Here is a 24,229-nt window from a genome sequence, read left to right on the forward strand (position 1 = left end):
AGCATCAAGGCATCAGAAACTGCTCAAAGTCCAATGTGACCATTCAACGTTCAACGTTCAAGCCTACTATGGCCACCATCAGGAAATCCCTGAGGGAACATTTTGAGCACAGATTTGAAGCGCAGTAACGCATATTAGGGCTGACGACGAACGTATGGGTAAGACCCGGATACTATTGAACACGAGCCTTACAAAGCGTCCGATAGACCCTTTGGCAGACTCGTTACCCATTTCCCCTTAAGTGTGTATGAAAGAGATTCTCACTGCTCAAGGAGGAATCATTTTCGGATTTATCTCTTGAGGTAATTTCGGCTCCGGATGTTTAAAGAGGTCCGAGAGGGTTCGAGCGGTCCCCTCCTCCCTCTGCCACTCGGAAGCGCTTGATCCTGCTCTTTACACGGGAACGAGGCTACCATTTCCCCATTGGAATTTCAAGCTCAAGGGCCATCCGTACATAGAAATATTCATTTCAGCAGAAAACGACAACAAAAACTATGTACGTATGATATATGACGTGAGGGTCCGAATGAGGCAAAAAGAAATCCGCTGAAATGTCCAGAGGACCATCCCCCCCATGCAAGCGATAAATAGTCTTTAAATAGACGATGCGGCTTTAGTAGACTGAACAAAAAAAGGTTGGTATTGGAATCCTTGAAAGCATAAACATTAGAAACATACACTTAATTTTGTTGCCGAACAAGTTCTGCGCGTTGCCTGAGAATATGGCTGTCTTTTCTGCGTCTGTAAACAACGTAGACGCTTTAACCGCAGCGAGCGAACCCGGCTGGGTGAAGGAAGGTGCATAGGGGTAATCCTAGAAGCGATCTGCTTGAGTTCTTTGTTCAAGGGTACTGGGTAAAAAATCACTCACAGTTCCGAACAAAAACTGGGATTTGGGAATAGTATAACCAATAAGTCCTGCAACTTGGTGGAAGTAGGTTGGTCCAGCGGAATCCCACCAGAAGCTAGAATGAAAACTCAGTTTACGTCGGATGGTCCTTACGAATCGACCAACCGTGTGGAGTAGATTTGCATAGAAGCATCGTACAGGGGTGGGACCGACTTGAGAATGCGATCAATCGAGGTAGTAAACGCTCCACCGACTGGGGTGCATTAGAGCGATGTAGCCGTTATGCTGAAAATGTGACATACCATGTGGGATCACGTAGTGTATGTTGGTAAAGTTGTGAATAGTTTGAGTGAGTGTGAGGTCCATAAGGGTGCGTGCGGTTTCAAAGCTGTAAGCACTCTTTAGGAAATGTTGAATCTTTGTTGAATGGGAGAAACTTACTAAAACTCAATGTTTCCCGTGGCATAAGTTGTTGGGTTAGCTTCGTACAACTTGTTCCCGACTGTGAGGTAAGGTGTCCCTGGGTGTATGTAAAGAATTTGACGTCCTTGACGTTTGTTGATGGCGTCGAAGAAGGACTTGAACTGTGCGTTGCCGAGATATAAACCTTCCACGTTCGAGGTAAGGAAGATGCCGACAGCGCCGAGGGTGTCCAAAGCGTAATTGGCTTCGTTGATAGCTTCCGCGGTATAGGGGAGTGGCACGACGGCGTAGAAGCTCAGCTGCTTAGGGTTTGTGCGGCAATAGGCAGCTACTTGTTCATTCATAAGGCGAGCAAGGGCGAGCGTTTGCTTCTTATTCCCTTGATACACATTCGGACCAGGAGCAGAAAACCCAATGACGGAGTGTGATATGCCCTCCGACGCCATGAAGGATAGATAGGTAGCGAGATCCCAGCTTGGTGTAGGGTTCTGGCCTGTGATTGGGACAAGTGCCTGATACCAATCAGGCACAATGTGGGCTGGGGCAATACCGCAGATTAAATTCCATCGCTGCAAAATCAAAACACGAAGACCCACTATGCACGTCGACAATATTGTTCGGGCTGGGTGTTTGGCGGCGCAACATGCGGCCAATATCACGTTTGCTAGACGTAGGCGTTGTGTCGTAAGCCGCAGCGATTTCAGCTAACACAGCATCCAAGTTGGGTACGGCTGTTAAATCGATATCGTCTACGGCCATGGGTTAACATGTGTCCAAAGAGTCATGGCGAAGGGACACTTGCCAGCAGAAGCGTTGGAAATGATCGTGTCAGCGACATCGGATGCGGAGGCCAAAGTGAACAAGGATAGAGCTGCAGAGCCTAGTAGGGAAAAGAGAATGGACGTCTTCATACTGAAAAAGGCCTGACGAGAGCCGGTTGAAGGAAACTATGAGTGAGCCAACGGGGAAATGTTCCGCACAAAGTTTGACATGAGAACAGAAGAGGTTTATGTAGAGAGACGGGAAAATCATATTGCTAGGGATAAATAGGGATAGATAAGGCATGTCAATGGGTTGTGGATGCGATGAAATAAGTTGGTGATGGAATTGAAATGATCGGGAAAAGGGTTTAAAATACCAAGCAAATATGGACATACCCTCGTACCCTTTGAACGTTGAACCCTAGTTCACACATTAGTGAAGAAGAGTGGAGCAAAACACTGAACGTTTAACTAAAGACTCGAAGCCTATCAAGTGGAGTCAAGTGGCCGTTCAAAGTGGTCTACTGTACATACGATGAGTATCAGCCCGCAGAGCAGACAACATGAACGTACCCTTACAATTTCCTCCTTTCACTTGAGACAGGGTCCAATGTTTGATCTAGGCAAAGGTACCTCCATAATTGTCGACACTCCTAGAATAATAAAGCTGTTGTGTATGCCAAAAACATTGATTAACAAAAATTTAAACTGTTGAACAATAAGAACATCTTGACAGACCAATTCCATTATTTTATTCTTTAACATATTCTTCAGCTGAGTGGTGTTGCCATGGCTACCAAGACTATTTCTCAAAGACATTGTTTAAATATGCAAATTAAATGTGGTTGAAGTTCTTATTGGGTGACTTTCCGTAACACAAATTCTCTAGATTTGAATAAATCGACGAAATCTAGGGTCCTTTGCCGGGATGCCGAGTCTTGTAAGGGTTCGACTCTGATGGAGTCCCTGGTTGGAACCCAGTTACAAACCTTAATCTATTCAGAGGGTACAGACCCCTCGAACAGATTTCAAACGCTGGAATCAACCCTGCCAAGGGGACACCTTTCCTTCCTGGGTACGATTCCTTCCCACATGGCTTAGTCAGCTCTACGGCATTCTGCTCCCTCTCGTTGCAGTTCAAAGCCACTACAGAGCCTATTAGAAGTGTCAATGTCTTATGGCTACAAAATCCCCTCCCGGAAACTGTTGCTCCCTTTACAAACACCCTTCTTGACACCTAACTCACTGATCCAGCGTTGTGCGGGTCGGCGACCTGAGGTCACAGTCACCGACCGTAAATCGTGAGAGAGTCACCAAAGGTCGTCAACGGTGTTCGCAACTTTGCGCGGTGCCATGGGGTCCTACCTCTGGGCGCGTGCTATATCGCACTGCGCGGTCTTCTAACGCTGTACAGTGATTCCTACATCATATTCTATATCTACCACTGTTCTAGATTCCTCTATATCATGTTCCATATCTACCACTGCAATCCATTTTGCGTGCTACCACACTGTGACAGTTATTCTGCATCACCGACCTTAGGTCACAGTCACCGACTGTAGATCGTGAGAAAGTCAAATCCACCTGCCAGGACCTAACGTCGAAATCTCCTTAAAATTACATTACATAATATATGAGGACACCCTGGCACCCCGCAAAGTCGCGGTCGTGTTTGGTTGCAAAAAGTCACAGTCACTGACAGTCGGCGACTTTCAGAACAGTTGCGCAACCGGCACAACGCTGCACTGATCCACAGCCATGTTCAGCTCAACTTGGGATTTTTTGGGCTTCACCCAGTGTGTGGTCTAATTTTACAGCGGGGTGGATGAATAATCAGTATAATAAACCCATCCATGGGCCTACACGACCTCAGAGCAGCTCAGACAGGAGGGAAGTGAAGGCAAGCAAATACATCAAATAGAATCTAATCAGTTGGCGTTACGGTTTATTCACTCCAATAAACTCTCCTGTGAAGTTCTCGTTTCAAAATCCGATAAGGGTCAAATTTATTCATTTTTATAGATTTGAGTTACGGAAAGTCACCCATTGTTCTTCATTTTCTAATTTTGAGAATTAATGTTTTCGGGATGCACATTCACTTCATTATTTTTCAAGTGGCCACAATTACAGCTGAAAGCAGAACGATAGGCCACGGCAGATCGACACATGTTCAGGGCGGACTCCCAAAATTTCAAAGCGACGTGATGGCTGGGGCCGCTGAGTTCTCACAACGTGTTAAATTTCAACCTCCGAATTGATGTCACGCTAGTACCACAATAAAAGTTGAGAGTCCGCCCTATGTATGTGTCGATCTGGCATGGCCTATCGTTCTGCTTTCAGCTGTAAGGTACATTTGTCCTGATTATTTATTAGGCCCTGCCTCAAGTGTTTGTTCACGTTCATGAATGTTTGTGTGGGTAAGGTACCTTGGAGAGTTGACATTTTCGGCGCCTATATTTGCCTGTACATGCCTGTACTTATCGCTTGTCCTGGTGGGTAATTAATCGTTTCGGACCTCCAGACGGCTTTGATCGAATACGAGAGGCCTATGGTCGATGCTCAGTACTTCCCGTGACCACAAGATTTAATCTCTCCATTGAACATGCCCATGTCGACTTCAATGGATGACATTGGAATCAGATGGATGTTACTCGAATCGCCCTTGATTTTTTGTTGCCACCCTGTAATTGTGACAAGCAATCCAGATTTGAGAATTTTAGCCTCGTTTTAGCTGCTTTTGCCACCCCCTCCCCGACCAACCCTTCGTGGCCAAATTGTTACTAAAGCAGTCACTGAGTGTTACTGAATAAAAGCTCGCCATCATCATGCTAGACCATACATAAAGGTTTCGAAATTCGAAGGCAGTTCAAAAGAGCGATTGATATGCATGCGAGGTCTTGTGAGGTTTGCCAACCTCCATTTGAGCGGGGAAGCAACAAGCGGATCCGGAATTTGCAATGAAGACGATGGACAACAGTCGTCAACACCATCGTCGATCTGCGGCGCCGCCTCGAGCTGTCGATGTCAGACTTGTCACTTCCGTCGTCTTTGATCAAGTCTCTAGAGAATTCGTTTTGGGAGCCATGGGCTCAACTTTGCAAAACCGCCAGGTGGCTTTAGGTACTTATTCAGACAATATTCAGAGTCCAGACTCAATTAAGACTCAATTGAAGACTGAACATCCATGTTGAAAGCTAGTCATTTAGATTGACTTTTGCGGACCGCACCTGGAGGAACGGATTAGCCAGGGTCCACTGCAACATGCGAGGATTCAAGGCGATCCTGGAATCAGAACACAATCCAGAACAGTTCAGAACCTCTTTCAGGTGTCCGTGCCTGGCTGATGCGACGATGCCTGACGATACTCAGCGATGCTCTTGCCAGCGGTTACGCCAAGAGTGTCATCTGCCACCGTGTCGACATTTTTTAAATTGGTGGGATTGCGGTTTGTTTCCAGAATTTCCAGGCAGGATCGAGGGAATGCGAATCTGACCCTACCTTGCGACAAAATTCGCGATTAGACATGAATAATTTTCCATGGTTCAGAGTTATCGATAAACTTAGCCGTCGGTGCTTCTACATGTGCACTCTCCCTGAGATCCGCGTTGTTTAAAGGATAAGAACTGAAGGGTGCTTGCTACCCACCTGTTACCGCTTTGCACCATGGCAAAAAACTGGTTGAGCCCAGCTGAGATCGCCCGCGACAGCAGTACGTTTTATCCTCCTTCCGCTTATTGAGGTTAATTTGAGCGTCATGTCAACAGAGATTTTCGCAGCCTTCACCCTTGTCCTCTGTGGAATGGCTGCCTGGAATGTCATCAGCACATTAACCTTCGACATCTCAATTATTCGAGGAAAGCGTACCTGGCGATGGCCCATGGTGAGTTCTTTTCTCCATCTCGCTCAATACTTCGAATCAAGCAATATTGATTTTGATAGGTGCTCTATTATGTTTGTCGCATCTGCATGCTCTTACACATTTTCGCCCTTGCTGTCAACCTGAATGCTATCAGCCAAATTCCATGCCAGGAGGTTACCTGGATCTCGAAGGGTATGTAAACGCCGCCTTCTCCAGAAGCGTTCCCTAATTTTAAAAAAAAAAAGTTTCTGACGCCATTGGAACGTGCGGGTCATCGCTCATTCTCATTCTGAGAACACGCGCGGTGTGGCATAGAAGCAACAAAGTCACCATTCCGTTGGCACTTTTATTTTGTGGTCAAATCGCCCTCTGGTGCCAAAGTAAGTAATTTTCAAGGTTGATCGATTAGGGAGTGCTCACCCACCAAATATCTTAGCTTTCAGATATTCCAGAGCACAATGGAACGCACAGAGAAATGTCTGCGCCGTAGTTTCTACGGCTCCCAAGCCACTCCTGGTTGCTGTCTTTGCGTACAGTGAGTAGTCGCAGCCCCGTCGCCGCTACCACGCTTATGTCAAATTTGAATGTAGCCATGGCATTCGATCTGGTGATCCTGCTCCTTTGCGCTTTCAGACTCTACAACTCTCGTCGCACGAGCAACTTGTCCAATTTGCTCCTCCGCGACGGAATTGTACGCCGCTCTTCTTTCACAGCAACCTTGATTCTGATACCAGCCTTCTGATTAGGGATATTTTTGCGCCGCCTTTGGTGCCAATTTCATTCAAACCGTCCTCGCTTCTCTCGGTCTCAACCCTGTCATGAATATTATTGCACTCCCATTTGCTCTCGTCGTCTCTGTTATCGCCGCAACCACCGTCTTTCGTAACGTGTTCACGGCTTACGACTCGTTTGCCTTTTCCAGTTCCAACCCAGCAACTGGTTCAGGGTCGAGGAACAACGACAGTGCTCGGGGACCTAATCACATCAACCTTTCTCAAACCATGATTTCGGCTGGTGATATCCCTCTTAGCAACTTTAAAGCCCAGCAGTCTCTAGCTGTGCATCAGACTATTGATATTGATGTTGATGGGGTGCCCATGTCCCACACCGTACGTCTTCTTTCTTGCCTATATCATCTACGACTGACCTATTCTCCTAGAGAACCCATGTAATGGATCCTGATGACTTGAGTTTAACCGAGAAAGGGCACGGCTTCTAGGTTCTGATGAAAGAGTTGTCAGTTGGGTCAAAAAATTGTATCATATCTTTCGCACTTGGGCTTTACTTGGGTTGTTGTTGTCGTATTTATTGGTTGTTCATAGAAAAATGTTGTAGATATACGAACAGCATACAATGGTGATCTTGTAAAATCGCAGTGTTTGGAGAGCCTAATGGAGCCAAACACTAAACGAACCCAAGCTCTTTGAAGTTTGTTCGTCTTTCGCTATCTCTTATATGGGAAGATCTTCCTCGCCAAAGCAAGGAAAAGTTCCTCCATCCGAATATCCCAATAGACGGGCTCGGCGGCGTGACAAACGTGCTAAACGGTCCACAGAGTCCACACCACTTGCAAGCGGCTCCTCCACTCCTCGAAGAAAATCTTCAGAAAAGAATATCTCGTCATCAAATGGAATCACTCCACCCGACCCTTTGATAAACGGCTCTTTTGAAGAGGCTGTGGATTTCATACCATTTACCTTCTCGGATTCGGACGGAGAGTCAAGTCATGACAAGTTGAGGGAGGAGAACGGTGAAGCACAGAATATAGACACGGGGTCAATAATGGATAAGGGAAAGGGAAAAGCGCGGGACGGTTACTCCCCAGAACCTGGTTTGTCTGAGGAAAAATCAAAGTCACGAAGGGAGAAGGATCGACAGAATGAACGTGAGTGGGATCGGGGCAAGAGGGATCAGGGAAGGGACGACGTCAGACATAGAACGAAGAGGAAGCATGATCTTCTGTTCGATTTCGATGACGGCTACGCCAATAAGAAACAGCGGTTGGATGCATCGTCAAGGAAGGCTCCTTGGGTTACCGGGATAGATTGGGACAAGCACAAGAATGTCGCCGAGATGTATGTTTATTCCTCTGTTGGCTTTGTGCTAGCTGATTTCAGTCACTTTAGGTTGCATGCCGAAGTGAAGGCTTTTGTCCATTGGATATCACCGTCGCCAGTAGAAGATGAAGTTCGAGGTTTAATTGTGACACAGATTTCCAACACCGTGAAAGCCTCTTTTCCAGATGCTCGAGTGCTACCGTTCGGAAGCTATGAGACAAAATTATATCTACCCCTAGGGTATGTCCATTTCACGGGTCACTTCCCTCTCGTTTAACCTGACGTTTCATTCAGTGACATTGACTTGGTAATTTTATCAGATTCAATGGCATATAGCAATAAAGTCAATGTACTTCATGCCCTCGCCAACACATTGAAACGCAGCGGGGTTACTTCGCATGTCACTATCATCGCCAAAGCCAAAGTTCCCATCGTCAAATTCGTCACCACGCACGGCCGCTTCCATGTCGACATCAGCTTAAATCAAAGCAATGGCCTGCTATCGGGGAAAATTATCAACGGGTTTCTGAAGGACATGCACGGAAACGGCGCTGAAGGCAAAGGCAGCATGGCCTTACGAAGTCTCGTCATGGTTACGAAGGCGTTTTTGACTCAGCGAAGCATGAATGAAGTTTATACAGGGGGTCTTGGGAGTTACAGCATAGTTTGCCTGGCGGTCAGCTTCCTGCAGATGCACCCCAAAATACGGAACGGTGAAATTGATCCAGAGAAAAATTTGGGCGTGTTAGCGATGGAATTTTTCGAGCTTTATGGGTGCTATTTCAATTACGACGAAGTGGGCATTTCGTTAAGGGACGGAGGGATGTACTTCAGCAAACGGAAGAGAGGATGGTACGATTATGACAGGCGGGGTATCTTGTCTTTGGAAGACCCCGCTGACCCATGTAAGCGATCTCTGTTGGATTTACGCGTCATCGTGCTCATACATCGCCGAGCCAGCCAACGACATCTCCAAGGGCTCGTATGGCTTCCACAAAGTTCGAACCGCTTTCGCTGGCGCTCATGGGATTCTTACTTCAACGGCGTATCTACGAGCTGGTATGATTAATGCCAGACGGGGTGGCCGTTCAGTTCATTTAAGATCCCACGACGATTCAGAAGACCTCAGTATACTGTCAACTGTTCTTGGCATAACTCAAGAGGTCAGCACATTGCGCCGTCTTCTGAGTTGAATATAATTGACGGGATTGACCAGACGATAAATCATCGTAAGCTCGTTCAAGAGGTTTATGATAGACGAACATTGCACAAAATTCTTGGTATTGAATCACAGACAGTCGTTCAAGTTGTTCACGCGCCAGCTTCGACCTCGTCTTTTCGACAGACATCTGCCGCCCGTGATTCCAATTCTTGGAAAGACCTCCGGGATTACGGGGATGATGATGATGACCACGAACATCACACCCGGCAAGATGATGAAGGAGAGGAAGGGGGACGCTACGACATCGGGCGGCAGCCCCCCAAAAAGCGACGGAAAACAGGGAAACTCAAAGATACTCATACGGTATTCATCCCCGACACGGACGACGAAGAAGACGGGGATCGTTTCGACGAAGAGGAGGGCGATGGAAACTCCAAGCACGACGATACTAGAGAACGTTCAAGACGAGAACCTGACTCCGATCGTCGAAGATCATATTGGCTGTCGAAAGGTATTGGTTTCGGGGAAGGTAACGATGATGATAATTACAGTGGATGATTCTGCATTTTCTGGACGAATGTCAGCTCTTGTGGTCACACATGTTTCCTTCGGATTTTCATGTTCAACAGGCCGCCCAAAGCCAAGAGTTTTTTCATTCAGACTTTGACGCTGTATTCCATATCCCGCTGAGCCATCGATCTGACTTTCTATCCACTTCGCTAGCTGAACACGGCGAAGGGTCACTGTTTGGCAGATTCGTCTCAGACAAATATAGGAAATTGGCAACTCTCCTCAAACCAGCGCACCCATTGACTTTATCATGGTCAATTGGGTGAGTAAGACGTCGCAATTTTGAACTCAAAAACTCGGGAGATTTTCAACAAGGAACTCGTTTCTGCACCGGATCAGGCGGAAAGGCGAGCCTTTCTCCGCCGATCTGCAGACTTAAGGAAGGTGGCCATAATGATGAAATAGATTGTGTGCAACGGATTGCGAAGCGCCTACTTCAAGATCTCACCAGTCAGCTTCCTCATATCCTTACTGCAACATTGCAGCCTGGATTCCATATATCGGGATCGAGGCCTGTCCGTGACCCTAACTCGCTGTTCCCCAGCCTTCTTCGCCTACCCAAGTCGACGATGAATCTTCGGCAAGCGCCCCGGTATCGGGAGCGCTTTCATTGTGCCCAGCCACTTTTGCGATTTGATTTTCATCTGGACAGCAAGCTGATCGCGTAGCACTGTGCTCCAGGGTAGTGGAGTAGCCTTGCCCCTGGTTTTGCTGGTAGAGTGGACCCTCCAGCTCGAGCGTCCTTCGGTTGATCAGATTTTCTCAATACGCCGTTGGCGCGGAAACTCTAGAGTGTCGCCGACAGCCCCGTACGCGGAGCTTGGAGAAGTAATGTCCGTTTTACATCTAGTATTCTTATACTGAAGTTCAGGCGGCTAGCTACCAGAAAACTTTTTGTGCTGGAAACGTTTGAAACCATTCTTAGTTCGCAAACACCTATCCGGTGGATCGAAAGCCTACAATCGATTTTCGGTATATATTATACGCAAGAGGCTAGTGGCTTCAACGAGCATCCATCTGTCAGTTTCGAGGTCGTGGGTGCAAGCTCACGAAGAAGTTGCCTTAAATCAGTTCTTGGAGCTGGTCAATCTCGTCCGCCAGTCAACTGAAACGAAGATTCTTTAGATATTGCACAGCATCCTGCCAGTACTCCCTGAACAAAGCTCTGGGGAAGTAATTGCCCCCGCTTCGGCATCTTTCAAACGAGTAAGTGGGACTTCGGAGCAATCTCCTTCGTTTTCTCACATGCTGTACACGATCCTCCACACTGCTTCAAGAATTAAGACAACGATTCCCTCGAACATTTCTGATTACGTGCCAATGTGCAGTCACTGAATCAGTTTCAGTCCTAGGCAGAAGCCTAGACCAAATCCGTCCAAGTTCTGGCGTGAATTCTGGCGCTGACAATGGAAGGCTGTGTTTGACATTTAACTTGCACTCAATCAGCGCGTTTGCAGGGACGATCAAGTATTTAACAAGACGAATGGTTGGCCAACTTACACCCTCTCTCAATTGTCAGCCCACCTCTTCAACTAGCGTCTATCACCATTTTCACAATGACGACTCTGGTAATTACCCAAGGGCTGCCACATCTCTGCAACTATTCTCATCGTATCCCGTTTCCAGGTTCAAAACCAATTGTGGCAGACCGTCGACGCCGTCTATCACGCTAGTGACGACGATACGATTGCAGTCGTCCCCAAATTAGATGTGGTCGGATTTTATGGTTCCAATCACAGCATTGCCACATGGAATTGCTCGATGTTCTCGTGTAGGTTGTGGCACGACCCCAACGGGCAGGTGCACAACCCAAACCGATTGGAGGGACGACCCGACCTCTCCCCATGGGCAGATAACCATGTCGTTCTTCCTGCCACGAAAGTTCTTTCATCTCCTGACGATTTCCTTCTCCCCCTTTGCAACGACATTTATCGGGGTCGGCGTCATCGGGGTGGAAACGATTATATCGAGTTGCTTTATGTCCGCAATCAAGATGTAGCTGCAATTCCAGGCTACACCAAGGATGTCAACTTGGCGAAATGGAGAATTCGGGATCATCCTTTCGTTCGACTGGACGATCAGGGCGCATTACATTATAGGGTGATGAAAGACGTGTGGCCCTTGATCTTGACGCCGTATACTGTCCCCATCCCGGCTGGCGCCACTTGGGACAAGGGTTTGGGAATTCCAGTAGGAGTTTCACGAGAGACCAAATGGAACAGGATGGTTGACCACCCTATAACGTGGCAGTTGATAAAGAGACTCCAGATAAATTGATCGCCCAGACGACGAGGGTGTTTGATAATTCCTACAAAACCCATGAACTTGATTAGCGTTTGTGAGGATGTGATCTATGTATAGTTGTACTGTGAACTTTGCAATGTTGTTTTTAAGGTTTTTTAACGCAGTCAGAATCAGAAACAAGGGACCATGTGTAAGCACTGTGTAAGCTTGCCTGCAGGATATTGTTGGTGTCAAACTCCTCCTCGAGTCTTTTACCGGCGGAAAATGACGAAAATACGAAGTTGACCATGGGTCAAAGCCTTTGTAGGCATGACATGAATTACCTAGCTTTGGCAAACCGTCAGTTCGGTCTACCACATGACAAACGAGACGGACATCACCATAGCCGACAGATCTGAGGTCTTGTTGTTCATAGGCGAAGAAACTGGGTGGCTTCGTCCTCCTAGCCATTTGTCCATGTTCCTGTGCCGACTCAAGCACAAGAAGGATGGGAAGGTCCACAGCCCATTCAGTAGGCAGGAGAAGCCTTGCGCTTGATACCCAGTTGTTCTCCCCGCAAGGAAAGTGTTCAAAGATCCTAGGGACTTTCTCCTACTCCTTCTTCCATACGCCATGCCGCCTGCAGATGATCCGGACGAAAGATTTCGAAGCTTCGGAGGGAAGAAGCTCATTGAGTTGGTGTTGATCCGACACGATGATATTGAAAAATCCCATCTCGCATTGAGCTATCAGGAGTGATCAGAGCTCCAACAGTGGCGGCTCAAGGACCATCGCTTCGTCTGATCCAATGGTTCTGGAAACCTGGAGTATCGGGTGATGTTTGGTGGCTCCTCCAGACCGCGTATGATGTTCCAATCCCTTCTGATGCAGCTTGAGAAGATATTCTCGCCATTCCCGTATAACGCTACGAAGATGACGATGAGGAAAGTTACCAATCGGTTGACCAAAAAGTTGGTCGAGAACCTTCCCGTGTTTCATCATTCGCTTGAGTCTTTGACGAGGATTTGAATGTGTAGAAGGGTGCGCGTGCCATCGTTCTGCAGTCATCAGCTGATGCAAATGAGATGTAGCATGGCGGGGTCTGCTCACTTTGTTTAACTGTTGCATGTTATGTGTAAATCGATGAACGAAAGCCAAATGAGTAATTGGGAGTTTTGTCTCAAGGCTGGATGGTATCACGCTGTGTCAAGGGGGAAAGACAACTTGCACTTGAGAAAACAAAGACAGACGCTGGGTTGAAGTTGTTCAACACACCAAAGAGTAATTGTGGTATAATGAAACAATGAATGCTACGATGTCCTGTGAGCAACTGGAATAGATGCTAGTGGCGCAACCCACCAGAGGGAATCATCATTGTTCGTTTACTACTTCTAGGCTGGATCACCGTAGACTTGAGCCCAGCTTTGTAAGCGATTCGCAATGTTCAATCAGTGTGGTTTCCAACCCGATTTTTTTTGATTGTTCTAGGTGCGTTGGGAACTATTGCAGTGCGCTGGGAACTATTGCAGTGTGCTGGGAACTATTTCAGTGCGTTGGCAACTATGGCAGTGCGTTGGAAGCTATTTCAGTCCATTGTCAACTATTGCACTGCGTTGGGAATTGTTGCACTGCGAAAGCGTACACGTTCGTAAAGGCTGGTGTTGGGACGGAAGATCTCCAATTTCTGTAAGGAAGAGTCATTATTTAGAGAGAAGCAACCAAAGCCGCAAGGCCTACCTTGTCTTGACCAATTCAAGAGTTCGAATCAACGAGCTCACTCCCCCCCCTTTCAAATCCAGGAACACCTTCCTTTCCCCGATGATGGAATGTCATAAATGGTACCCCGGCCACTCTCTTTCAGAAAGGGACGAATAGTCAAAGTTTTTTCACCCTATTTTTGGGTGAAACTTGACTTTCAGACCGCCGTGAGTATCCTGGTTTGGAGGTTTAGCAAGCATTTTCAGAATTGCACCTACCAAAATAGCAAGATCTGGGATTGGAGAGACATAGAAGTCCGCATTGTTTCCATCAATGACTTTCTAGAGTCAAGGGTCCGATCCCTAGACCTTCGCCTATAAAAACTGGACCTTGGGAGTAAGCCCTCCTGCCAAAAGGTAAAACATGGCAACGGTACGTACTGGTTCCACATCCACTCTGCTTGTCCTCACTGTAATTTCAAGCAGACACCGAAGTTATGGCAGAGAGTCGCCTCGGTCTACCACGCAACAGATGAGACAGACAGCACCGAAGCAATGAGATCCGAGAAGTTGTGGTACGAAGACAGCGAAACAACGACCATTCACTATTCTGGCATCATGCCCATGTTCTCGTGTCAACTCAGCCACAGGGACGATGGGAGCGTGTTCAACATAAACCGCAGGGAGGGTAGGTCCACCATCTCGCCCTATGCGAGCCACCGAGTTGTCCTCCCGGCAACCCAAGTTTTTCGAGAGTGTGAGGACTACCTCCTGCCTCTTCGACCATACGACATCCCGCCCGTGTACGATCCCGGCGAAAGATTCCGAAGCTATGGAGGAAAGAAGCATTTTGAGATGGTGTTGGTCCGACACGAAGACGTCGGGGAGGCAGATTTCTTGAATGATCTTGAATGGTCAATGCTCCAGCAGTGGAGCCTGGAGAACCATCCCTTCGTCCACCTTGACTGCGACGGGAACTTGAACTACCGCGTTATCAAGGACGTTTGGTGGCTCATCTTGACCCCGTACCATGTCGCGATTCCTGATAACGCACATTGGGAAGATACTGAGTTCAGGCCATCTGTTTGGAAACCCTCAGGTCGAATGGAACCGAGGGAAGTTACCAATCCGTTAACGAAGAAATTGATGAAGAACCTCCCAGGATTGTTTGCTTTCGACGGGAAAGTATGAAAGGGAGGGCGTTCGCCATGGTGAAGTCCTGTGATTGTAAGCTAATATGTACTGAGTGATTTGTTGACCGGCGTAAGCCAATGAACTGAGATGAATGGACCCATAACTGGTCTATGATACAAGTGATTGTGTTACAGGTGAGAGAATGTAGTGCTGTGGTACTGAGTGAGCGGACGGGAATATATGTGAGCGACTAACACACCCATGAGACGGAACCACCATGGCTAATTCGTATACGGGGCGTTCCTGGAATGGATCGCCAATTTCTGTGACAGATAATATGAGTCAGTTGAACGGGCAGAGCAACCGAGAGTAAAGCATAATACCTGAACCAATCCACAACATCGATGAGCCCCTCCTTTCCCCTTCCCAATACATATTACGTCCGATATCTCCACGTCCTCGAGATTTAGGATCATGCGGATGATACAGCGCCGAAAGATGAACCGCCAGGAAGCGTCATTTGCCATTCGTGAAGGCTGAGGTGACTTGGCTGGCTAGGTTGCCTTGGAATAGCCGCTAGCGGCGCAACCCACCAGAAGGAATCATCATAGCCTGGATCGCCGCAGACTTGGCTCCAGCCTTGCAAGCGATTCGCAATGTTCAATCAGTGTGGTTTTCAACCCAATTTTTTTCGGTTGTTCGAGGTGCGTTGGGAAATATTGCGATGCGCTGGGAACTATTGCAGTGCGTTGGCAGCTATCGCAGTGCATTGGTAACTATTGCAGTGCGTCGGCAACTATTGGAGTGCGTGTCAACTATTGCAGTGCGTTGGGAACTATGGCACTGCGAAAGTGTACACATTCGTAGAGGCTGGTATCGGGACGAAGATCGCCACTTCTGTCGACGATAGTCATCATTTAGAGAGAGGAATCAAGAGCCGCAAGGCCTACCTCTCCTCGACCAATTCAAGAACTTCGCTTTCAAATCGAGAAACACGCTTTTTCTGTAGTAGACGGAATGAGACTATCTATAATCAGGAGCCACCTCATACAGCCACTCTTTTTCAGAAAAGGACATGTCTTCTCACCCTATTTTTGGATGAAACTTGGTTTTCGGACCGCCATGAATCCTGGTTTGGAGGTTTAGCGGATATCTGCAATGAACCCTATCAAAATTGGGATTAGGAGGACATACAGATTTCCTAGGGTCAAGGGTTGTGCCAAGCGCTAGCGCTAAACCTTCGCATATATAAACTGGATCTTGGGAGTTAGCCCCCCTGCCGAAAGGTAAAAAAAATGACAACGGTACGCACTGGTTCTCTGCCTGTCCTCACTCTAATCTTGAGCAGACGCCGCCGCCGCAGACGCCGGAGACGTGGCAGATAGTCCCCTCAGTCTACCACGCAACAGATGAGATAGCCAGCACCGAAGCCGTAAGATCCGAGAAGTTGCGGTGCAACGGCAGCGAAACTGGCCTCTTGTCCATGTTCTTGTGTCGACTCAGGCACAGTGATGATGGGAGTGTCTTCAACATAAACCGCAGGGAGGGTAGGCCCACCATATCGCCCTATGCGAGCCATCAAGTGGTCCTCCCAGCAACCCAAGTTTTCCGAGAGCATGAGTACTACCTCCTCCCTTTTCGACCATACAACATCCAGCCCGGGCACGAGCCCGGCGAAGAATTTCAAAGCTGCGGAGGAAATAAACATCTTGAGATGGTGTTGATCCGGGCTGAAGATGTCGGGAGTGCAGATTTCTTGGATGATGAGGAATGGTCAAAGCTCCAGGAGTGGAAGCTCGAGAAGCATCCCTTCGTCTACCTTGACGGTGACGGAAACTTGAACTACCGCGTTATCAAGAAAGTTTGGTGGCTCATCTTCACCCCATACCACGTCCCAATTCCTAATAACGCACATTGGGAAGATACTCGGTTGTGGCGATCTCCTTGCAAAAAATCGGGTGGGATGAAACCGAGGGAAGTTACCAATCCGTTAACGAAGAAATTGGTGGAGAACCTCCCAGGGTTGTTTGCTTAAATGTTCGACGGGAAAGTAGAGCGATTGCCATGATGAAGCCCTGTGGTTGTAAGTTAGTACGTTTTGAGTGATTTGTTGACCGATGTAAGCCCATGAGCCAAAATAAATGGTCCCATAACTGGTCTAAAATACAAATAATTGTGTTACAGGGGGAGAAAATGTAATGCTATGGTACTGAGTGAGCGGACGAGAATATATGCAGGCGACTGACACACCAGACGGAACCACCATTGTTCATTTGTATACGGGCTGTTCCTGGAATGGATCGCCAATTTCTGTTGACAAATAGTAAGTAGGTTGAACGGGCGGAACAATCGAAAGCAAGGCACCTTTCCTCAACCAATCCACGAGATTGGTATCGAGGAGTTCATCTTTCTCCTTCCTCCCAGCGCCGCCCTCCTTTCCTCCTTCCCAAGTATTACGGCCGCTATCTCCACGTCTTCGAGATTTAGGATCGCGTGCGGACGACGCAGCCCCGAACGATGAACCGCCCGGAAGCCGTCGTTTGGAAGAGCTGCCACCCGTGAAGGCTGAGGTGACTTGACTGGCGAGGTTGCCGATGAATTGGGCGCTTGACTGGTGAAAGTTGACCTCTTCGGGTGGTGGGGACGCTGATGATGGGGTGGATAGTCCACTGGGAGAGCCTGGATCTGGTGGCGAGTTCATCGTGGTTGAGAGTCAAGAATGGGTGTGACGCTATCACGTGCACTTCAACGCGTTACGCGTCAAGCCCAGACCCAAAACGGTTGCCTGTTCTCCTCAACCACCATTGATTCCCAACTTGAAGCTTAGATTAAGAGGTCTCGAGCTGAATCGAATGAATCTCGTTTTCATCAACTCGTTCCGCGTCATTATTCTCAACATATAAAGACAGTCATCTCTTCCGATAACGAATGGCCATCATCTCCAACAAAACTTTATGAGTTCTTACGTCTTGCAGCCACAAACCTCCGATAATCGTTCTCTCCCGGCAAAATTTACCAGGTAAGGATGTACTTTCTCTCTGCTTATTCATATCTCAACTATCACAGGCAGACTGTGACCACAACCTTGGGCTTTCGGTTAGATGTGATTAATCCATCCACTTGGAGGAACTCCAGATGGTCACGTACAACCTCTATCAAGTATATCCGCAGGTCAAAAAGGCTCCGAACGCAAAGGACGTTTGGTCTTCGGAGCCGGCTCTGGGCTCCATGCCGCGGTCAGCACGTGGACCTTACACGGGCGCCTTTCCGGGGTGTCTTAAAAACGCACCCCAATCATGGTTGCCTTTCTACCTCCACTTCCTCACTTACACTTCTAACCATGGGAACCATGCAAATTGGTGATTACATGGCCTGGATCTCAGTCGAGGGTCATGGAACGGCGTTGCATGGTATCGAGCGCTCGAAAAACGGCGCTTCCTGCTGGGTTGCTTCCGAGGTTGGCAAAGTACGTTGCTTCGTGGTCCGTTTCCTGACTCTCTTGTGCTCAAGTTCGGTGTTTGTAGAAGTTCTCTGTTAATTGGTACAACACAACACGGCAAATTCCCTTGCAAGCTGTCGTCCTGATCGATGGCACAGTCTGTGATAACCACATCATGTTAGACGCCGAGCGGTATCCTGACAAACCGAACGGCGTTGGGGTATCGTATACACGCACGTCAGACTATACTCGCCGCGACTTTGTCTTCTCGTCTATCCAAGTGTCTGGTACCGTCATTTTGCTATTAGCGCTCGTCAGGTCGCTGTTCATCACAAAATTGCAGACGATGACGCGTATTTGAATACTATTGATGCTTCTTTGGACATTGGTACTATTCAGCTACAGCTCTGGCGATTCCAGGTCCAAAATGTCGTCACTCGACCGCTGGAGCATTCCTATGGAGGTCCTGTCTTGGAGGAACAGGTCGTCCACGAGCGGTCCAAGAAAGCGGGAGCACATCACGTCAAGTATGTATCGTTGCATAGTTTGAAGCCCCCCTGACCCTTGATTAGATTCGGCGAGGAATATCCCTCACCAGCTCCGACTGTCGATATTGTCAACGGGTTTATGATGGATACGACCCCATTTATCACTTTCACCTTCAAGTATAGGCCCCTTGGTAAAATTTTCGTTTTAAACGCGAAATAAACTGATTGATCTCTATATTAGCAATTCTCATGGCAAACGACATCGTACCTCGCCCGGAAGTCCTAACAGATGATGATCCAAGAACACATTCTGAGATACGCAGACTGGAGGTACTTACCATTCATCGACCCCTTATCGTCATGATGCTCACCCTTCTCAAGGAGCGCCTCAAGGCACTTCGCTCTAGTCAAGACGCAGAAGCAAACAGATCTAGACAAAGCACAAGTGGGCCATCCGGCGTTCACAGATCACCTACACGCGCAAGAAGACGAATAAAACAGGAGCCCTACTCCAGAGAGGTCATTGACTTGACTTGATTTAATCGACCCTGCCAGTCTGAGTTTCCCGATGTCATTTTTCTCTTCCTTGCTCTCCGTCATGTAACATGCAACCATGCTTTGTATTCTCTAGGGCCTTTGTATCATCACAAGAAATGTAATTGGAACTTGTCTCTGTTTTATTTTGTGACTATTTTCAGATTGTTCTCAACTCAAGACAAAGCCCTCAAATCAAGATTAATATGGCACTAAATTGATCCGGTACAAGCAGATCAAGACCATTCTACGGCTCGGAATGTCCAAGAAAAATCCACCATATCCTCGTGCTAGATTGTTTCTCGAACGCAAATCTATCTATTTTCCTTCCTCAGCTCCTCTTGACCGCCCACATCACTAAAGTTCCCGAGCCCAGCAGCCTTCCTCCCAGCATCTCTGAAAGTCTCCAAAGCCAACCAAGCCTTTCCAGACTTGACACTCTCCCGCGCAAGCTGCGTACCATGAACATAGTCCTCGGCAATCCCAGCAACCACCAACAACGCAGACGCATTCATCAACACAAAGTCCAACACCGGTATCAACTTCTCCGGGATGTCTTCTCCAGACGTCAACAGCGTCCTGAACACCTCCGCATTCTCATCCGGTGTCCCACCCGCCACCGTAGCCAACGGATGGGAAGGCAACCCAAAATCTTCAGGCGCCAACGTCGTCTGCGTGATGCTCCCATCCTCCTTCAACTGCCACGCGTGCGTCTTCCCCGCACAGCTGATCTCATCGAGCCTCTCGAACCCACACACCACCAACCCGCGCTCGACGCCGCCCTCCCGTAGGGACGTAGCGAACGTCGCGCCCAGTTCGGGTTCCGCTACGCCCAACACCATCCCGCGCGGACGGGCGGGGTTGATGAGGGGCCCGAGGACGTTGAACATCGTGCGGAAGGGGAGGGCTTTGCGGTAGGGCGCGATGGAGGCCATGGCGGGGTGGTAGTGCGGTGCGAGGATGAATGTGAAGGGGACGCGGTCGATGGGCATGGGTGTGCCTGGTGTTGGGGCTGTGAAGAGGCAGGAGAGGGATTGGAGGAGGTCGGCGGAGCCGGAGGAGGAGGTTGAGGCTTTGCTGCCGTGCTGTATGTATGTAGTGTGGCGTACCGAGTTTTTTTTTTTTTTTTGTGTGGAGGGAATGGGAGTATAGTCAATTAATGAGTTTTGGAATGTCATAGGTCTAAATTGTGAGGGAATAAACGTACCTTGATAACACGCGCACCAGCGCCAGCTGCAACGACTGCCGCCGTCGTGCTCACATTGAATAAATTATGTCCATCCCCACCAGTGCCGACGATATCCACCACAAAATCGCCTTCCGTATCCTGAACAGCCGCTTTAAGTGCCCGTTCTCTCAGAACCTCAGCAGCAGCTACGAGCGACTCGGGCCGCCTCTCCACGCGATGGATGTGCAGCGCCGTGAGGAAGGCGCCGATCTGGGCGGGGAGGAGGGTGTCGGGTGTGAAGAGGTGGTTGAGGGATAGTTTGAGGTCATCAGGCGTGAAATATTCGGGGGTTTGCACCAGCCTGTTTAGCAAGGGTCGGAAGGTGGACGAGGTGTATTCGGAAGACATCTATTAGGATATGTGATTTTCGAAAATTGGAAGGGGTTGATAAGGATCTTAACATTTCTTATCTTATCTACATATGCGCCCTATTTTTGGAAAAAGGTAATTTTTGCCAAGCGATTCATGGTATTGCTCTGATATTTAGTACATCCAAGTCCACGTTGTGGACATACATACAGGTCTATGTACATACTTGTAAATTATATACATAGAAAAAAGACGGCACAACGCTTGCTTCCTGAGCTGCAAGACAAACTGTAAAGCTGCTAGGTAACCTTCTCGAATCGAATTCGGAATGGCGCGGGTTACCGTGGAATTCCAAGAAGAGAGAGAAGGGGGAAAAAAAGGCTGGGTATCGCAGGGTGTCAAGAAAAGGAACGCTTCAACTCTGTTCGCTTGGTAAATGGTCAGCGATGAGTAGGTACAGGGAACGATAGCACTCACCCATCATAAAATAAAATAAAATAAAATCCCAAGAGAAAAAAAAGAATCACCGCCTAAACACATTCAAACTGCTCACCCTCCTCATCCCATCCACATCCGCATCCCCATCAAAACTCCTCCCACCCCCAACCCCACGATCCAAACACTGAAGCGGCACCATCCCCTGCTCGCCCCCCGCATTAAGCGACAGCGCCCACCCATCATCATACTCCGCCAACACCCTAATAGTCTCCCCGACCCTAATGGACAGTTCGTCCGGCAACGAAGTGATAAACGTATAGATCACAGTTGCGCCAAACGGAAATAACGCAGCGTCTGACGAGGTGAAGGGGGTGTTGGCGGTCGTCGTAGACGGAATCTGAGAGCCGAATCCGGTACCGTACGATGCGGGTGGCGCAAGGACGGATGACATGGACGGGCCCTGGCGGGAGGCTGCTTGCGCACTAGCAAAATAAGTGCCTGGCGAGCTCGGTACGTTTAAAAACTGGCTGTTGTTGCCAGCAGAGGAAGAAGGAACCGGGAACGGATATGGCCTGATAGTCCCTGGGTATTCCTGAGGTTCAAACGGGCTAGTTGGTGGGATACCTATAGCTTTGGAGGTAGTCCACATGCCCCGTATCTTCATCCTATGATACTTGAAGCGACGCCGCATCCCAAAGACAACTGCGGCTACGAGAACGAATAGACATGTTATCACTATGCCTGCGATAGCTCCGCTTGATAAAGTTTGGGACGTGTTGAGAGCAGCATTTTGCTGCGCGATGACGGAGGTTGAGGGTACGGGTGTGGATGAAGGAGGTATTTGGGTAGGCGGAGGAGGAGTTTGTGTAACTTTGACGAAGAAAGTTGTCGTGGACGTAGGAAGGGGGGTCAGGCGGGTGGAGGAAGTGGAAGTGGAAGTTACGGATGCCTCGGTTGATTTTGTGCTGCTGGTCTTTAAGTCCAAGGAGTGTGCGGAGGCTGTTTCTATCACAGTGATAGTGATTGGACCGGTCAGAACAAAGCCAGAAGGATCAGCAGGTGTGCGCTTGACGTGAAGAGCCTGCTCCAAGTGTGGGACACGCCGGTAGTACTTTGCGTGCATAACTGTCTATCGTAAAAATGGAAAAGAGGGTGGAAGAAAAGTAATGTGACCAAGAGACAAAAGGAAGGGCGCTAGATGCTACTATAGAGACATCCAGGTGAGGAAGAAAGGGGCACACACAACTACTAACGCAGAACAATGCACAACGCCCTGGGTTTATAACACAACCATACACCTATCGTTACAACTAATTTACAACTTTCGATTGCTACTTTTTAAATCTTCTTTACTCGCCCTTTGACACATCGCGTTTGTGAATTCTCGTAAACTTTTCCGCCTCCAGTCCAGCGGGAACGGCTTCAATCGGTCCCTGGACAATTCCCTGCCTAATGGGCATCATCTTCCTCCTCTGCTCTCTCAGCAAATCAAGATCGTGCGAGAGCAACCCATGCCCCGCAACAGGTCCCCAGAAAGACGTCCCAGCAAGGGAGCCGATAATGCTGTCCAACGTAATTAATGAGGTATATTAAAACAATGATACCACGTACCAGGTCCCCACGAGGATGGACAAATAGAACCTGTATTGCGAATACCACCTGGGCGCTGCACGTAATTCATCCATACATCAGTGGAGCTCTCGCGTGCAAGGTACACACGTACCCCAACCAGCCATAGTCGCTTTCGAATCAGCGTACCACAACCCCGTGAACCCAAGCCACTGCACCATGAGCGCCATCATAGGCTGCATGGCAAGCGTCGGCCACGCAATCAACATCGGCGCAGTCCCCAATGCAAGCCTCGCGTAGCCTTTCATACCGCCATACCCAGCAATCTCCATCCCCCAATGCAAGGCGCCTATATATATGCGCGGTGTCAACTAATCGTTTGTGGCAGAACAATAACTGTTCAAGTGTGCTAACCGAGGAAGGACAACATAATCGCGCCGTACGTCACCTGGATGTTCAATGCCTGGTCGAGAATGGTAAGCGCCACGCCGGGATCCATGCCTATATCCACGCCGGACGTCGCCAATTGGGCTTGGTACGCAAGATAGACGGTCGTTGCGGACGCAGACACGTACGGCAGACCACCTATTCAAGTGTCAATATCAGTCATATGTTCACCCCATACATTACTTTTTTCCCTCGGAGACAACGCGGGAAAGAAACGAAACAAGAAACAAAAGACAAGAACAAGAACGAACCCGCCAATCCGAGAAGAAAGATATGTTGAGGGACCTGATTAGCCACCGTCCCAGTGATTCCGATCTATAGCACATTTCTCCCATGTCAGATTACGTGACGTTGAGAACTTGGAAACGTACGAATGACTCTGCACTGGAATCAACGACGCTATCTCCGGCAACGTTCGCACCTGCAATGACCTTCGCGAGGTCCGTAGCGGAGTTTCCCAGTTCTTCTCTGACGTTTGTAGCTGCGTGTTCAAGGCTTTGGCTGCCGGGCCTCATGGACACACGGCTGGCCTCCCAACGAACTTGCAACACTGCAGGATTGGCGCCCAGGATAGAGGGACGCACGAGGGGGATGGGGCGGCGGAGCGAGGAGGCGAGTTGCGGGGCTTTTCGGATAGCGAGGGAGCGTAGGATTGGGCGAGATAGGACGTTCATATTGGTTGATTATTAGAGTATAGAGAGCACTTGTTGTCGATTTAAAAGGTATGAGACATGGTGCAAGTGACGTCACTAAACGTCATTATATATTTACTTTATAATGTTATGTAATCTCGAAAACAGACAACGTCCCAGGTAGTATATCGTGTACACTATCACTATAATCTCCCACAATTATTGTATCAGAGAGGCGGAAATGAATAGTCAACTTATAAGATAAAACGTAAACGTAAATGAGTGAATGCGAAGGTCGAAAGGGGGTGATGATCATCAAATCATAAGTCGTAGCGTATCACAAAACACAAATGCGAGGATCAATGAGGGTCGTTACGTGCGGCAAGATCACAGACTTGCACTCGCAGCT

At 48.4% G+C, this 24,229-nt stretch overlaps 11 protein-coding genes across 11 annotated transcripts; 5 read left to right on the forward strand and 6 right to left on the reverse strand.

The window, feature by feature from the left end:
- Positions 1 to 453: 453 nt before the first annotated feature.
- Positions 454 to 2,032, reverse strand: LACBIDRAFT_295281 (uncharacterized protein; the record flags this gene model as incomplete). Its single annotated transcript, XM_001886076.1, has 7 exons — positions 454 to 621; positions 679 to 814; positions 872 to 965; positions 1,016 to 1,103; positions 1,153 to 1,238; positions 1,292 to 1,811; positions 1,870 to 2,032. The coding sequence occupies 7 exons, from the start codon at positions 2,030 to 2,032 to the stop codon at positions 614 to 616; spliced, it is 1,095 nt and encodes a 364-aa protein (XP_001886111.1). The 3' UTR covers positions 454 to 613.
- A 593-nt stretch (positions 2,033 to 2,625) lies between these two features.
- On the reverse strand, positions 2,626 to 2,853 carry LACBIDRAFT_307409 (uncharacterized protein; the record flags this gene model as incomplete). Its single annotated transcript, XM_001886077.1, has 1 exon — positions 2,626 to 2,853. The coding sequence occupies one exon, from the start codon at positions 2,851 to 2,853 to the stop codon at positions 2,626 to 2,628; it is 228 nt and encodes a 75-aa protein (XP_001886112.1).
- Positions 2,854 to 5,697: 2,844 nt separating this feature from the next.
- On the forward strand, positions 5,698 to 7,112 carry LACBIDRAFT_307410 (uncharacterized protein; the record flags this gene model as incomplete). The annotated part of the gene is made up of 8 exons (XM_001885978.1): positions 5,698 to 5,743; positions 5,799 to 5,914; positions 5,974 to 6,085; positions 6,139 to 6,273; positions 6,330 to 6,428; positions 6,484 to 6,584; positions 6,640 to 7,002; positions 7,053 to 7,112. 8 exons carry the CDS (start codon positions 5,698 to 5,700, stop codon positions 7,110 to 7,112), a joined length of 1,032 nt encoding a protein of 343 aa, XP_001886013.1.
- Positions 7,113 to 7,537: 425 nt separating this feature from the next.
- Positions 7,538 to 9,017, forward strand: LACBIDRAFT_142837 (uncharacterized protein; the record flags this gene model as incomplete). Its single annotated transcript, XM_001885979.1, has 5 exons — positions 7,538 to 7,626; positions 7,756 to 7,968; positions 8,020 to 8,190; positions 8,245 to 8,855; positions 8,911 to 9,017. Coding segments are annotated over 5 exons (1,191 nt in total), but the record flags the coding sequence as incomplete, so codon positions are not given.
- Positions 9,018 to 14,026: 5,009 nt separating this feature from the next.
- Positions 14,027 to 14,911, forward strand: LACBIDRAFT_295282 (uncharacterized protein; the record flags this gene model as incomplete). The annotated part of the gene is made up of 2 exons (XM_001885980.1): positions 14,027 to 14,035; positions 14,089 to 14,911. The coding sequence occupies 2 exons, from the start codon at positions 14,027 to 14,029 to the stop codon at positions 14,791 to 14,793; spliced, it is 714 nt and encodes a 237-aa protein (XP_001886015.1). The 3' UTR covers positions 14,794 to 14,911.
- A 1,308-nt stretch (positions 14,912 to 16,219) lies between these two features.
- LACBIDRAFT_307414 (uncharacterized protein) lies at positions 16,220 to 16,771 on the forward strand (the record flags this gene model as incomplete). The annotated part of the gene is made up of 1 exon (XM_001885981.1): positions 16,220 to 16,771. One exon carries the CDS (start codon positions 16,220 to 16,222, stop codon positions 16,769 to 16,771), a length of 552 nt encoding a protein of 183 aa, XP_001886016.1.
- Positions 16,772 to 16,867: 96 nt separating this feature from the next.
- LACBIDRAFT_295283 (uncharacterized protein) lies at positions 16,868 to 17,437 on the reverse strand (the record flags this gene model as incomplete). Its single annotated transcript, XM_001886078.1, has 3 exons — positions 16,868 to 16,937; positions 16,987 to 17,046; positions 17,101 to 17,437. The coding sequence occupies 2 exons, from the start codon at positions 17,435 to 17,437 to the stop codon at positions 17,006 to 17,008; spliced, it is 378 nt and encodes a 125-aa protein (XP_001886113.1). The 3' UTR covers positions 16,868 to 16,937; positions 16,987 to 17,005.
- A 639-nt stretch (positions 17,438 to 18,076) lies between these two features.
- On the forward strand, positions 18,077 to 19,336 carry LACBIDRAFT_295284 (uncharacterized protein; the record flags this gene model as incomplete). Its single annotated transcript, XM_001885982.1, has 6 exons — positions 18,077 to 18,202; positions 18,261 to 18,462; positions 18,519 to 18,702; positions 18,748 to 18,854; positions 18,905 to 18,993; positions 19,045 to 19,336. The coding sequence occupies 6 exons, from the start codon at positions 18,077 to 18,079 to the stop codon at positions 19,198 to 19,200; spliced, it is 864 nt and encodes a 287-aa protein (XP_001886017.1). The 3' UTR covers positions 19,201 to 19,336.
- A 175-nt stretch (positions 19,337 to 19,511) lies between these two features.
- On the reverse strand, positions 19,512 to 20,773 carry TrpD (anthranilate phosphoribosyltransferase, TrpD; the record flags this gene model as incomplete). The annotated part of the gene is made up of 2 exons (XM_001886079.1): positions 19,512 to 20,282; positions 20,405 to 20,773. The coding sequence occupies 2 exons, from the start codon at positions 20,771 to 20,773 to the stop codon at positions 19,512 to 19,514; spliced, it is 1,140 nt and encodes a 379-aa protein (XP_001886114.1).
- Positions 20,774 to 20,891: 118 nt separating this feature from the next.
- LACBIDRAFT_307418 (uncharacterized protein) lies at positions 20,892 to 22,295 on the reverse strand (the record flags this gene model as incomplete). The annotated part of the gene is made up of 2 exons (XM_001886080.1): positions 20,892 to 21,162; positions 21,212 to 22,295. One exon carries the CDS (start codon positions 22,293 to 22,295, stop codon positions 21,258 to 21,260), a length of 1,038 nt encoding a protein of 345 aa, XP_001886115.1. The 3' UTR covers positions 20,892 to 21,162; positions 21,212 to 21,257.
- A 188-nt stretch (positions 22,296 to 22,483) lies between these two features.
- LACBIDRAFT_307419 (uncharacterized protein) lies at positions 22,484 to 23,882 on the reverse strand. The gene is made up of 6 exons (XM_001886081.1): positions 23,560 to 23,882; positions 23,440 to 23,503; positions 23,156 to 23,326; positions 22,896 to 23,090; positions 22,784 to 22,838; positions 22,484 to 22,735 (listed from the first exon to the last, which is right to left on the reverse strand). Exons 1-6 carry the CDS (start codon positions 23,860 to 23,862, stop codon positions 22,522 to 22,524), a joined length of 1,002 nt encoding a protein of 333 aa, XP_001886116.1. The 5' UTR covers positions 23,863 to 23,882; the 3' UTR covers positions 22,484 to 22,521.
- Between the last annotated feature and the right edge of the window lie 347 nt (positions 23,883 to 24,229).

This window comes from Laccaria bicolor, genomic scaffold, assembly GCF_000143565.1.
Source record: "Laccaria bicolor S238N-H82 LACBIscaffold_35 genomic scaffold, whole genome shotgun sequence".
NCBI lineage: Eukaryota > Fungi > Basidiomycota > Agaricomycetes > Agaricales > Hydnangiaceae > Laccaria > Laccaria bicolor.